The sequence below is a fragment of the Podarcis muralis genome, chromosome 10 (genome assembly GCF_964188315.1).
Source record: "Podarcis muralis chromosome 10, rPodMur119.hap1.1, whole genome shotgun sequence".
NCBI lineage: Eukaryota > Metazoa > Chordata > Lepidosauria > Squamata > Lacertidae > Podarcis > Podarcis muralis.
The window spans coordinates 8,891,187-8,903,634 of NC_135664.1; the positions used below are offsets into that span (position 1 = coordinate 8,891,187).

General features: G+C 43.2%; 1 protein-coding gene across 2 annotated transcripts in view; it reads left to right on the forward strand.

Annotated features, from left to right (window-relative positions):
- The window catches only part of SLC2A13 (solute carrier family 2 member 13), a 99,312-nt gene that overhangs the window by 75,418 nt on the left and 11,446 nt on the right, over window positions 1-12,448 (forward strand). For both annotated transcript variants that reach the window (XM_028746467.2, XM_077935799.1), the window contains exon 8: window positions 12,170-12,291. In XM_028746467.2, the coding sequence (XP_028602300.2) occupies window positions 12,170-12,291 (122 nt within the window). The remainder of the gene's footprint in view (window positions 1-12,169; window positions 12,292-12,448) is intronic.

A 12,448-nucleotide genomic window follows, 5' to 3' on the forward strand; every position in this document is an offset into this window, starting at 1 on the left:
TGCGGTGCATCAAACTGCATAGCTGTCAGAATGACTGACTTAAACTGTGCTTGAGAAGGTGGAATTATCACTTGGGTTCATACAAATCTAGTCACAGTTGTCAGAAGTAATGGGCTGTTTGTTAATGAGTGTCACGCTCTTTTCACACCATTAGTGCTTTTTTTAAATATGTCCACATCAGTGTTTATAAAAGTTCCTAATTTGGTGCCAGTAGAAGTTCAGTCTTACATCAATTGCAGCAATGTATAATACCTCTCAGTTTTAGGGGGATTTTAGAATATGGCCCCTCTCAATATGTATTGTTGCATGCCATCCCAATCTCTGAGCGGTTCAAGATTCCAGGGTTCGGTTTCCTTGGCATGAGGGACAGCGGAGACTGTGGTGTCTTAATGATATATGGTTTAAAGGTAAAGGTAAAGGTACCCCTGCCCGTATGGGCCAGTCTTGACAGACTTTAGGGTTGTGCGCCCATCTCACTCAAGAGGCCGGGGGCCAGCGCTGTCCGGAGACACTTCCGGGTCACGTGGCCAGCGTGACAAAGCTGCATCTGGCGAGCCAGAGCCGCACACGGAAACGCCGTTTACCTTCCCGCTATAAAGCGGTACCTATTTATTTATCTACTTGCACCTGGGGGTGCTTTCGAACTGCTAGGTTGGCAGGAGTTGGGACCGAGCAACGGGAGCGCACCCCGCTGTGGGGATTCGAACCGCCGACCTTTCGATCGGCAAGCCCTAGGCGCTGAGGCTTTTACCCACAGCGCCACCCGCGTCCCCTGATATATGGTTTATTTACACATAAATGCAACCTGAGCCTATGATGGAGGAGCTCGCAGCATTAACACTGCAGAAGGTCTTGCTTCTCCCATAGCCACAGTCTTTGATTCAAGCAGAAATCAAGCATGGCTCTCACTCTCAGGCTCCTGCCTGCAGCCTGCTTCCAGTCCAGCTGAAACACACACCACACTTTTGTCTTTTTCACTACCAGCCAAGTGAGGGAAAGGGCCCACCCATTTGCTCTCTGGCACAGTGCAACTTTTTTTCTTAAACTAGTGACCAGTACAGCCAATGGGATCCTCCATTAGGTTTTAACCCTTGCTGGCTCCAGGCATTAGAAAGGTCTTAGGCATCATAACAACCTAACCTCCCCACCCCAATGCAGAACGGTATTCTCTTTAGTCTTCCACTCCTTTTCCCCCCTTTCCTCAAAAGACAAAGAGATTGAAGAATTGTAACCATTCCAAAAAGTTGAGATGTTTTTGGTCATTTTCATAAGTCTAATTTTCCTGAGATAGATTAAATAATCTATTAAATAATTTATTTAATAGATTAAATAGATAAACTTTAATGAAAGGGTAATTTTTTAAGATTGGATTTACTAATTGTATTGGTAACATAACTTCAATGCAGTTGTGAAATATGTTAAGGCTGGCTAGTTTAATAATGTATAGGTGAGTCAGGTTAGCAAATGGTATTTGTATAATGTGCTATAAGAATGCATGAAATTTATATTTAGTACTCAAAGCTGCACCAATGAATTGCACTACCTTTTGAAAGTATCATTCAGGATTAGAACACAATCATGCTGTTAGTTCATTCATGTGGGAAGAACCTAGTTCTGTCATCTGGAAGCTTCACAATTCACCTTCCGACTCTAAAACAGTTGAAATATTTCAAGACAAAAATCAACGTCAAGTGTGATTAATCTAATCATTGTTCTTCTGACAAACATGTCTCCGTGCTCTTCTATTCTTGTGCTGTTGATTACAGCTGTTATAATTGTACTTAATGATGGCTAATGACTGAAATAGCGTTTAGAATAATAGGACATTAAAGCAAGGCTATGCGCTGTTCACTTCTTTCTGTTAAGAAGACCTTTCACAATGGTGAGAGCATAAAAGACCAACTAAATACTCTTGCTTGCATGCAAAAGTTGCTTTCTTGCAATCCAATGAAGTGCGAGCCTTGTAACATAAGGAAAAGGGAATATCACGTTGGAAGAAGAAGAAGAAGAAGAAGAAGAAGAAGAAGAAGAAGAAGAAGAAGACAACAAATTGAAAAGAAAACCCAACTTGGTTTACTTTGTAAGGACTAAAATCAAAGTTATGTTTGAAATTGATGGCATTGGAGAACAAGCTTACGTCAGGACATTAGAAACACTTTAGCTTTAAGTCTCATTAAACCTGGGCGAATGCGAAAAGCTTCTTGGCAACCTAATTAATCATTGCAGTATTCTTGGGAGGTGTTATTCACTACTGAATAGCTTGTTTTCTATTCTCTGATTTTGATCCACTTAAGGACCAGTTTGCTAAGTATATCGCTGGGTGGTTGCAATGTGTCCAAGGGTACCCTTCTCAATTGAAAAGTGGAGGAGTTACAAACCTTTATAAGAACAGGAGGGTGGATGTGTTCAGAATGCAGACAATATATTTAATGTCCACCTCGCTTAGTGTCTTTGGCCACACTGTGACCTTCTGGGGTGTTAGATGTTCATGAGCATTTTCTCCATTGGTGTCAGGATGATTGGTGATAAAAATTCTGAAGTCTGCAGAGCACAGCTCCTGGTGTTTCGGCTCTAGACGAACTTTCTGGTTTGTATACAGTAGCAAATGCCTTGTTTGGGCGAAACTGATTAAAATGACACCACTGTGCCCTCAACAGCAGTTCAGTTGCCTAGTCACTTGCTTAGTGTCATAATAAATTGTATGAAAGCTGGAGAGAGTTAAGCAAACAGTCTTCCCTGTTCATGCAGCTGTGCTTTTCCCTGTGCTGTGCTGAGGACAGACAGCGCACATTTAGTGGTGAAATTCAGGATTACTGAAATTCAGGATTACAGTGGCCCAGCTGCACATCATGGTAAACCATAGAATTTTGTGGATGTTCCCCTACCCCTGGAGCAAACAATGATCCCTGCCTTATTTCTGCATCTAACCTGGGAGTCATAGTTTGTTTCTCTACAAACCAACCATACTCGGTTAGTCAAGAGCAAACCTTGTCTGAACATGGTTGGGTTTTTTGGAACACGGCAAACCACGATCCTCGGTTTGGATGTAATACTAAGCCAGGGATTGTGATTTTTGCTACTGCTGGGGGAGCAGTGAAGCAAGAGCCATCTGTGTGCTCACAGTAAACCATTAGCTATAGTTTGGCTCTGCTCATCTGTCACAGTAATGCCTGTGGGAAGTAGGTTGGCCACTGTGAACAGGATTAGGTGTGCCTTTGGGTTCTTCGAGACACACAAAAGTAACAACATACTTTCCTTTTGCAGCTGGTTACTTATGTGCATTTAATAGCTTACTGGCCCACTTTCTAGAGCTGCTAAACTTAAAAATGAGTTCCTGTTCATAATGAAAGAATAGAGCCCTTGATGAAATATACATGAGCAGCATAATGTGTAAGCTGAATACTTGTACTATTAAGTCTCAATGACTTTGGTTCACACACAGAAACAACACCCATGTTCTCAGACTTCCTGCTCATATAGTTGAGAATCTAAGTATTGCCATTCTGAGTCAGACTAAGATCCATCTAGTTGTCATTGTTTCAAGAAGTGGACAGCTGGTAATCAGAGGCAGGGTATTGACATAATTATCCCTCACAATTTTAATCTATTTTAAAAGCAGAAAAGGACTGTGCCCTAAATATTCCTCTCTCTTAATTTTGTGAGCTTAAAAGTGCTGTGAGGAGAAAACTTCAAAAAACATGATAGCAGTATTCCTCCTTTCAATAACGCTCAGTGCCATATTTTTAATCTGCTGTTGGTCTGGCACTTGTTGCTGCTTCTTCCTGGATAAGTCACAAGAGAAGATACGAAGAGGCCTTCCTATCTAGTCCAACATCCTGCTCCCATAGTTGTCAGATGCCTATGGGGAACCCACAAACAGGACACAAGGACAGTAGCCCTCTCCTTCTGTTGCTACCAAATGATTCACATCTGACCCTGGAAAGAGTTTATCATTATTGTACTAGACACATGGTCTTGCACTAACTGTTTAGGAATGCATACACTACAGTCAAACTTCGGTTCTCAAACGGCTCCGTTGCCGAACATTTTGGGTCCCGAATGCCGAAAACCTGAAAGTAAATGCTCCGGTTTTCGAACCTTTTTCGGAACCTGAACATCCAACACAGCTTCTGCTTGAGTGCAAGAAGCTCTTGCAACAAATCAGAAGCTGCGCCTCGGTTGTCAAACGGTCTTCCGGAATGGATTACGTTTAACAACCGAGGTTTGACTGTATTGAAAGCTAAGGACAGCATGAGCATTGGTTCTTAAAAGCAAGAATAGTAAAGGTAAAGGGACCCTTGACCATTAGGTCCAGTAGTGACCGACTCTGGGGTTGCGGCGCTCATCTCACTTTATTGGCCGAGGGAGCCAGCGTACAGCTTCCGGGTCATGTGGCCAGCATGACTAAGCTGCTTCTGGAGAACCAGAGCAGTGCACAGAAATGCCGTTTACCCTCCCACCGGAGCGGTACCTATTTATCTACTTGCACTTTGACGTGCTTTCGAACTGCTAGGTTGGCAGGAGCAGGGACCGAGCAACGGGAGCTCACCCCGTCACGCGGATTTGAACCGCCGACCTTCTGATCGGCAAGTCCTAGGCTCTGTGGTTTAACCCAAAGCGCCACCCGCATCCCAAAGAATAGTAATGACACCCAATAAATTGGTGAACATGGGGGAGGGATTCAAAAGGGGACTACTTTTGCACATCTCTGCAAAGTAGTTTGTGCTTAGCCGAAAGCAGTCTAAATTAATGGTTGTCGCCACACTGTTTGGTGGGGGATTTCATATGTGCTTTGAGGAATTACTTTCTTTTGTCTCTCCTGAATCTCATCTGTCCTCAGCCAATTCTGTTAGGCAGCCCAGAGTTCTGTGCTGTACAAAACAGAGTAGAATGTGTCTGTAGCTACTCGGCATACTAATAATTTTATCATGCTCCCAGGGTCCTGCTTAGGATCAAGTTAGATGTTACTTTAGTTGTTTGGTTAGCAACCACATCAGGGGATTTCCTTTTTAATGAATACTAGCTGCAGAGGGCTCCAGTTGTCATTGGGAACACATGGTATAAGGGGCAAAAGTTTAGCTATATTTTTGACAAAAATCACACACAATTAACTCCTTAAAAAAGAGAGTGACTCTAATTGGCGCCAATGGGAGGTTTTCTTCGTAAGGCTTTTCTTATTGATTAGAAGCACAGCTGGGAATGGAACAGTTAAACATCACTGGAGATATTCTGAAGTATAAAGAATATATATTGTGCTATATTTATTAAGTTATTGTGGCAGTTACACATACACACTCACCCTTTGCATAATGTCTGTGGAAAGTACAAGATGATCAATATGCATAAATCTGTTTTAACTACAAGGCTGCTATGCTTCCACTTTCTCAGTAATTTTGAGGGAAATGTTGTTATCTAGCCTTATTATTTTATAGTCCACATAAATCATGGCATGTTCTTGTTTACAACTCTTTAGCCCTGACTCATATAATTTTTCTGCAAATTATTTTGCCATAATTTTTCTCCTTTTATGTTTGCATTTCCATTAATCTGAGTTAATTGTTGGAAGAGTGTCTAAATAATTTATATACGCAAAAACTAAATAAAACTCATGATGTTGTGGCAACACATGCAGTGTCGGGTTAGGGCATCTAAGCAAAGAGGCCAAAATAACCACACTTTTACAGTACTTCCATAGCAGCAGAATTGTGAGTGTGCTCTCTGTTTTGTTTGCATGTGGTGATGTTGTGCTCAGAATACACTTTTCACATAATTCACTGTTGTCTCCATCCAAATCACCTTGATCAGGCTGTGACCTAGTGGAGGAAGTGTTCCTGGCTAATGGCTGCTTAATGCTCAAAATACTCCTTCCAAAACTGCTTTTTATATAGGGTAGGTGATGGGTGAAGAGACAGGGACCACAGCTATTCCCCCTGTCCTCTAGTTCCCAAAGGCATAGTGATTCTGAGCTGGAAATAAATGACCATGTGAGAAAGGTCTGAGCAGCATCTCCCAAACCATACTTCCTCCACTTAAAGCAGCTTGGTAAGACCAGACAGCATCTTAAAAAGCAGAGACATCACCTTGTTGACAAAGGTCCGTATAGTTAAAGCTATGGTTTTCCCAGTAGTGATGTATGGAAGTGAGAGCTGGACCATAAAAAAGGCTGATTGCCGAAGAATTGATGCTTTTGATTTATGGTGCTGGAGGAGACTCTTGAAAGTCCCATGGACTACAAGAAGATCAAACTGATCCATTCTGAAGGAAATCAGCCCTGATTGCTCACTGGAAGGACAGATCCTGAAGCTGAGGCTCCAATACTTTGGCCACCTCATGAGAAGAGAAGACTCCCTGGAAAAGACCCTGGTGTTGGGAAAGATGGAGGGCACAAGGAGAAGGGGACGACACAGGGCGAGATGGTTGGACAGTGTTCTGGAAGCTACCAGCATGAGTTTGACCAAACTGCAGGAGGCAGTGGAAGACAGGAGTGCCTGCCGTGCTCTGGTCCATGGGGTCACGAAGAGTCGGAAACGACTAAACAACAACAACAAGGCCATGTCTTACATTTGAAAAACAAGAATATTGCTGGAAATAATAATGGAAAGGCTGTTACACAGTGGTAGAGGAACTGTTTTGCATACAAAAAGTCCCAGGTAGACCAATGATGTGACTTGATTTCCTATGGAACACATGTGTAATGTGTCATTTCAGCTTCAACCTTCATCAGTGGCCTGGATCTTTTCCTGTGTTCTGTGTTGAAGATGCCGTCCCAAAAGGCACATATTTGCTAGACTTTGGCTATAGTTACAAGTTTAGAGCTCTGCCTATTCTGAACATGAAGTTGAACTAGTACCTGGCATCTCAGGTGGTGCAAAGGGTCGTTGTGGCTGGCTGTTAACCAGAAGGTTGGTGTTTCAAGCCCACCCAGGGATAGCTGTGGGCAGGATTCTTGCATCGCAGTGGGTTCAACTAGATGATCCTTCCAACTTAAAATTATTTGATTCTGTACACATCAGATATATATGCTGCTTTCTCGCCATGCCAAGCTTGCTCCTATACAGTGGTGCCTCGCAAGACGAAATTAATTCGTTCCGCGAGTTTTGTCGTCTTGCGATTTTTTTCGTCTTGCGAAGCACGGTGTCGGGAAAGTTTTGGAAAAGCTTCAAAAATCACCAAAGTCTTTAAAAACCTCAAAAAAGGCTACCACACCGCGTTCTATGAGTTGCTCCTCGAAGTCATCGCAACTGTATTAACGGTTTTAAGAAAAAGGAAACAAACTTGCAAGACGTTTCCGTCTTGCAAAGGAAGCCCATAGGGAAAATCGTCTTGCGAAGCAGCTCAAAAAACAAAAAACCCTTTCGTCTAGCGGGTTTTTTGTCTTGCGAGGCATTCGTCTTGCGAGGTACCACTGTACCTCATATTTAGAAAACATTTTGTGGGTATGCCATGTTCCCTGTCAGTGAAGAGCAAGTTGAAGAGTGTCTGCCTCTCTCCTCTACCTCCCCATGATTACTTTGAACAGCTATTCTGGAAAGTGACTGCACTAGCCCTTTAATAATGCATCCCTTGGGCTCCTTGGGATTCCTGCTTGCTTTTGCAATAGCAACAAAGCTGATTTAAAACCGGCTGGCATTCTGTTTATACCTCTCCAGGGGTTTGCTGAAAAAATAGGTCTGAGGCAGATGGAGAAGAATTCCTGGAGCTCTCAACTTGCCAACACTAATGAGCATGCTCAGAAGCAACAAGCTCTGGGAATGGCTAAAGAAGCTATGGGAATTGGAGAGGCTAATTAAATCTGACAGTTGGGAAAACAAGCTGCCAGGCGTCTTGGCTTTCTGATCCTGTGTGACAAGGAAAGTGGGGAGTTGGTGGAACCAAAGTCAACAAAGCAATTGGAAAATGTATCATCCAGGGAACACCTGACTCCAGTTTGAGCTAAGGGAAGATAGCACCTTTGGCCCTGGGCTGCCATGGCTTTTCAGTTGCTGAAGGAAAGGCTTTGAATCCCATCAGCCCTGACTCAGCTGGAAGAATGGAAGTAAGAGCCAAACTCAGGGGAATGCTGAAGGTCTCAAGAAGCAGCAAAAGGCTGAGATTGCTTTGACTACGCAGGGACGTTTTTTGTGGGAGCTGTTCTTTGGACATACGCAGTGTGACATCATCTAAATAATCCATCAGAGGTTGATGGATTGATCCAACAGGGTATCCATCTTTGTCTCATATAATAAGGTACAGGGCTCCCATGACAGTTTTTTTTATTTAGAAAAATAGGAAATAATTACTACTACCAGCAGATCACCACCATCTAATCTAATTTGGCCTAAACCACCTGCTGCAATACGCACAAGTATCGGAGGCTGGTGAAGAAAGGAACCCGTAAATGAGGTGAGAAGTTGTAATTCCATTTATGTGCCCTATTTTCTTCCTATCTGGTAGAATAACTGAGCATCTTTGCCCATTCACCCTTCTTTCCAAGAAATACCACCTCGTGCACATTGGGAGAGTGAAGGCTAAGCTTTCCTAACAGTATAAATAGCATGTTCAGTTATTTGCTTTTAAAAGAAATTAGAGGCATGAGAGCCTATCATGAATCTCTCAGGTCCGTGTCTCGTTTGTCATCCTCGTTTGTGTTTCAGGGCACTGTAGCCATTAATGGAGTGACGAAGGAAAGAGGATTTTTGGTGTTTCCAGCAAGGTTGGGAGGAATGAGTAAGGAGCTTCATTTCCTGCTGCCTTCCATGCAGTATTTTGAAGTTCTCCAGTTGAGTGAATAGGTCTCTCATCTTCACATTCACTCCTGCCCTGCAGCTCAGCTAGAAATCCTCACTTAATCTGCACTTCTCCTAAGTCAGGGCAGGAGAATTTTTTGGCCCTCCCGGACATTATTTGCCTACAACTGACATAATCACTGACCATTGACCATGCTGACTGGGGCTGATAGAAGTTGCAAGGCTACAAGTTGTCCACAGGAAGACGCCTGCTATCTTCAGATGAAGATGTAAATGGAGAACATCCTGAGTGCTATACGTGTGAAGATGGAAGTTATTTCTGCCCAGGGTTATAAGTCTCTGCATGCCTGTGTATATGGAAACCAATTTGTAGAGTTTCACCATCCTTTAACATGCCTAAGAATCAGGTCCCCAGATAGAGAGGTGAGGCTACGTAGACAGGGGAGGCTTGATTCTTGACTTGCAGTCTGGGACACGGCCAAACCCTGCTGATTCTCCCAGTTCCTAGGATCTCTAGTGTGTTAAAGGCAGAAGACTGCTCTCCAGCCTTGTTCCTGCAGTAAAGATTTCAAAGAAAATGCAGTGTGGCTCCCAAATGCAGAGCATATAGAGATGCACTGCATCCCTTATGATGGGGTAGGCAACCTAAGGCCCATGGGCCACAAGCGGCCCACGGGGGTCATTTAACCGGCCACCAAGCCGCCCCCGAAACGAGCTGCCTGCTTGGCGAATCCCCGTGCTCTGCGCTAAACCGGCACAGAGCGGGGACTCACTTCCACGGTGCTGGAAATTGCATCTGTGCAGACGCCGGAAATCGCGGCCGCACGTGCGCGATCCAGCCCATGGAGGGATCTCTGCTGGAGTGAACCGGCCCAGGCGAGGTAAACCTTGCCAACCCCTGCCTTATGAGACCTCAAGACATTCATGTGTTCTTGCTTTGCATATTCTGCCAGTTTTAAGGATGGGCGTTTTGGTAATTACAAATGTAAGCTACTGAGCAGACAGCTTCATACCGCCTAACCGGGATACAAGATGACAAACCGGCTAGCATCTTTATTTACTGCGTTCCTAAGAAAACATTGGACTTCACTTTAGTGGGCAGCTGCAGTGCTGCCTGAAAGGAATCTACTAAGCCAATTACAGTATTGTTTGCTTCAAGACACTTCAAACATGGATAATCAGCCACTATTCATCACTGTGCACCTGCTCAAAAAATACTAACGGCAATACTAAAAGGAGCTGATGGGATGTGAAGCTGTTACCCTATTGTCCGTAATTTTAACTGACGTAAATGCAAGAATCTGGCCATACAAGGTGGGTCAGAGAGAAAGAATTAGAGATGTGTTGAATCCACTTGTTTAGTAGGGGAGAAACCCACAGCGCATGTGCGTAGTGCTGCTCTTCAACGCAAAGACAAAAATTGCCTCCATCACCCTTAATTACTAGCAATAATGGGCGGATATATAACTATTTTACCATGTAAGGCTTATCACAAAGGCTCTCATGGTTACTGGAGTCAGCCGTCACACTTCATACAAAACGTGAAAGAAGAGATTGTGGTTGCAGCTGATACGATCTTTACAATATGTGTCTAAGCCTACTTCAGATTTGATTTCTTTATTTTCTATAAGGGACTGCCAGATTTAAACATTTTCAAGTTCAAGGTGGCTAATGGTATGAAAAGTACCAAAGACAGACAAAGCAGTCAAAAATTAAAGCCAAACTGATGGAGGAAAACTAGACTGAGAAGGGGAGCAGTTTAGGATTTGTATTGGACACCTGCTTGCGTTCAAAGCATGCTCTCTCCCTGTGGCTTTCAAATCTGATCATAGACAGGTTCCCCAAATCAAAAAACTGGTTGAGCTTCTAGGAGAAACCATTTCCCAATCCCAATTCTCACCCCCCCCCTCCATGTGATAATGGATCTGCATATGCAGTTGCATAGAGAAATAGGAACAGCCATGCGTGAAGGAGAACTACCTAGGCAAGTACTTACCAGCTGGCAGCTGCTGCTGTTGGTAGTCTCTGAACAAAGGAAATGCGGCCTATTTATTTTGACTGCACACTTGCAGTCAGAATTCGGTTAATTTTTTACATTCTACAGCATTCTGGTTTTTACGTGCTTCAGAAATGTTGTTATTCTTTCCCCATGTGAGAAACTTGATGATCATGGCATTCTGCCTTCTGGGCACTTATGCCTTCTGTAGCGTGGGGAAACCCTTCCACAACTGTGTGTAGGATCTTACTCCAGGGTCCTAAAGGAACAGTGTGTGTTTCGCCTGCAGAAAAGGTTCGAGGCAGTTCTGAGCTTTAAAAGAATCTCGGAAGAGCAGCAAAACAACAAGAGTCTTGAGGCATCTAACAAATTAATTATACAGCATAAGCTTTTGTGGGCAAGTGGGCTTGACTGCTCAGTGCCACCAGTTCGTTACTGAGCTCAGTTCAAGATGCTGGTTCTAATAATAATAATAATAATAATAATAATAATAATTTATTTGTACCCCACCCATCTGGCTGGGTTTCCCCACCACTCTGGGCAGCTTCCAACAAAGTCAAAAAATACACTAAAATGTCACACATTAAAAACTTCCCTGAACAATGCCCTGTACAACTTGGGAACAGGATATCAAAAATACCACCTCATCTTTTGTATACCTGAGAGGCCCTCCGGCAGATACCATCTCATCAGGAGGTTCATTCCGTATGGTGTAGGAATCGTGCCTTTAATGTGACAGCACCTACCCTTAAAAACTCCATCCCATAACATATCACACAAATATCATCTCTGTTTTCTTTTCAGCAGCTGTTGAAGACCTCCTTATTTCAACAAGCCTTTTAAGTGGAGATATTTACCCCACCCTGTTCTGTATCTGTCCTGATCCGAAACCGGTTTTCTGTATATTTTTATGGCTATGTTTTTATTGTAATGGCTTCGGGGTGTTTCATGAGCAACTGTTCCTAAGTAAAACAAATGAATAAAATTATTTATTAGCTTTTTAGGTACCACGAGACTTATTTTGTTATGGGTGGGGGTTTTTTTGGGAGGGGGTGCTGTGGGAGACTGACACAGCTACCCTTCTGGAGATCAGAAGAGCAGCAAAATTTGTCCACCTTATCCTCTGAGGCAGGAAAATAAGCCACACTTCTGAAATACACAGGGCACCAATTTTTGTCAAGTTTCTGTCTATAAGAATAATTCAGCAATGGAATAAGCTGCCTGCGGTATTATGGAACGGTCTCCTAGAGACTTTGCCTGCATGCAATCTGCTCTTAGCCCATAGGTACGATGTTTCTCTGGTCTGAGTCTGCCTGCTATAACTTAATGATTCTTATTCTTTCCTTGTAGACGCTCACTTTATCCTTAAGCCTTTGTTTTGCTCTTTGCTTTTATAGATGTCGGTTTTACCTTTAAACCTTTGTTTTATATGCTGGCTATCTTGCAGATGTTCAAATGAGACCAGACTCAAAACTGAAGAGACATATTGGGCATATAACTTCTGCCCTACACCATATTCTTGGACAGCGCTCGTGGGACTTATTTTATACCTGGTTTTCTTTGCACCAGGTAAACAGATTTGGCGTGTTTAGTTGTCATGTGAAATAAATTGGACCTGTGGAGCTGCTTTATTCCAGGAAAAATTCTAGGACTGATAAAAGTCTTAGACATATTTGTGTGCCTGCCTCACTTTGAGGAGAAAATGATGAGCGAACTGCCTCTCTTG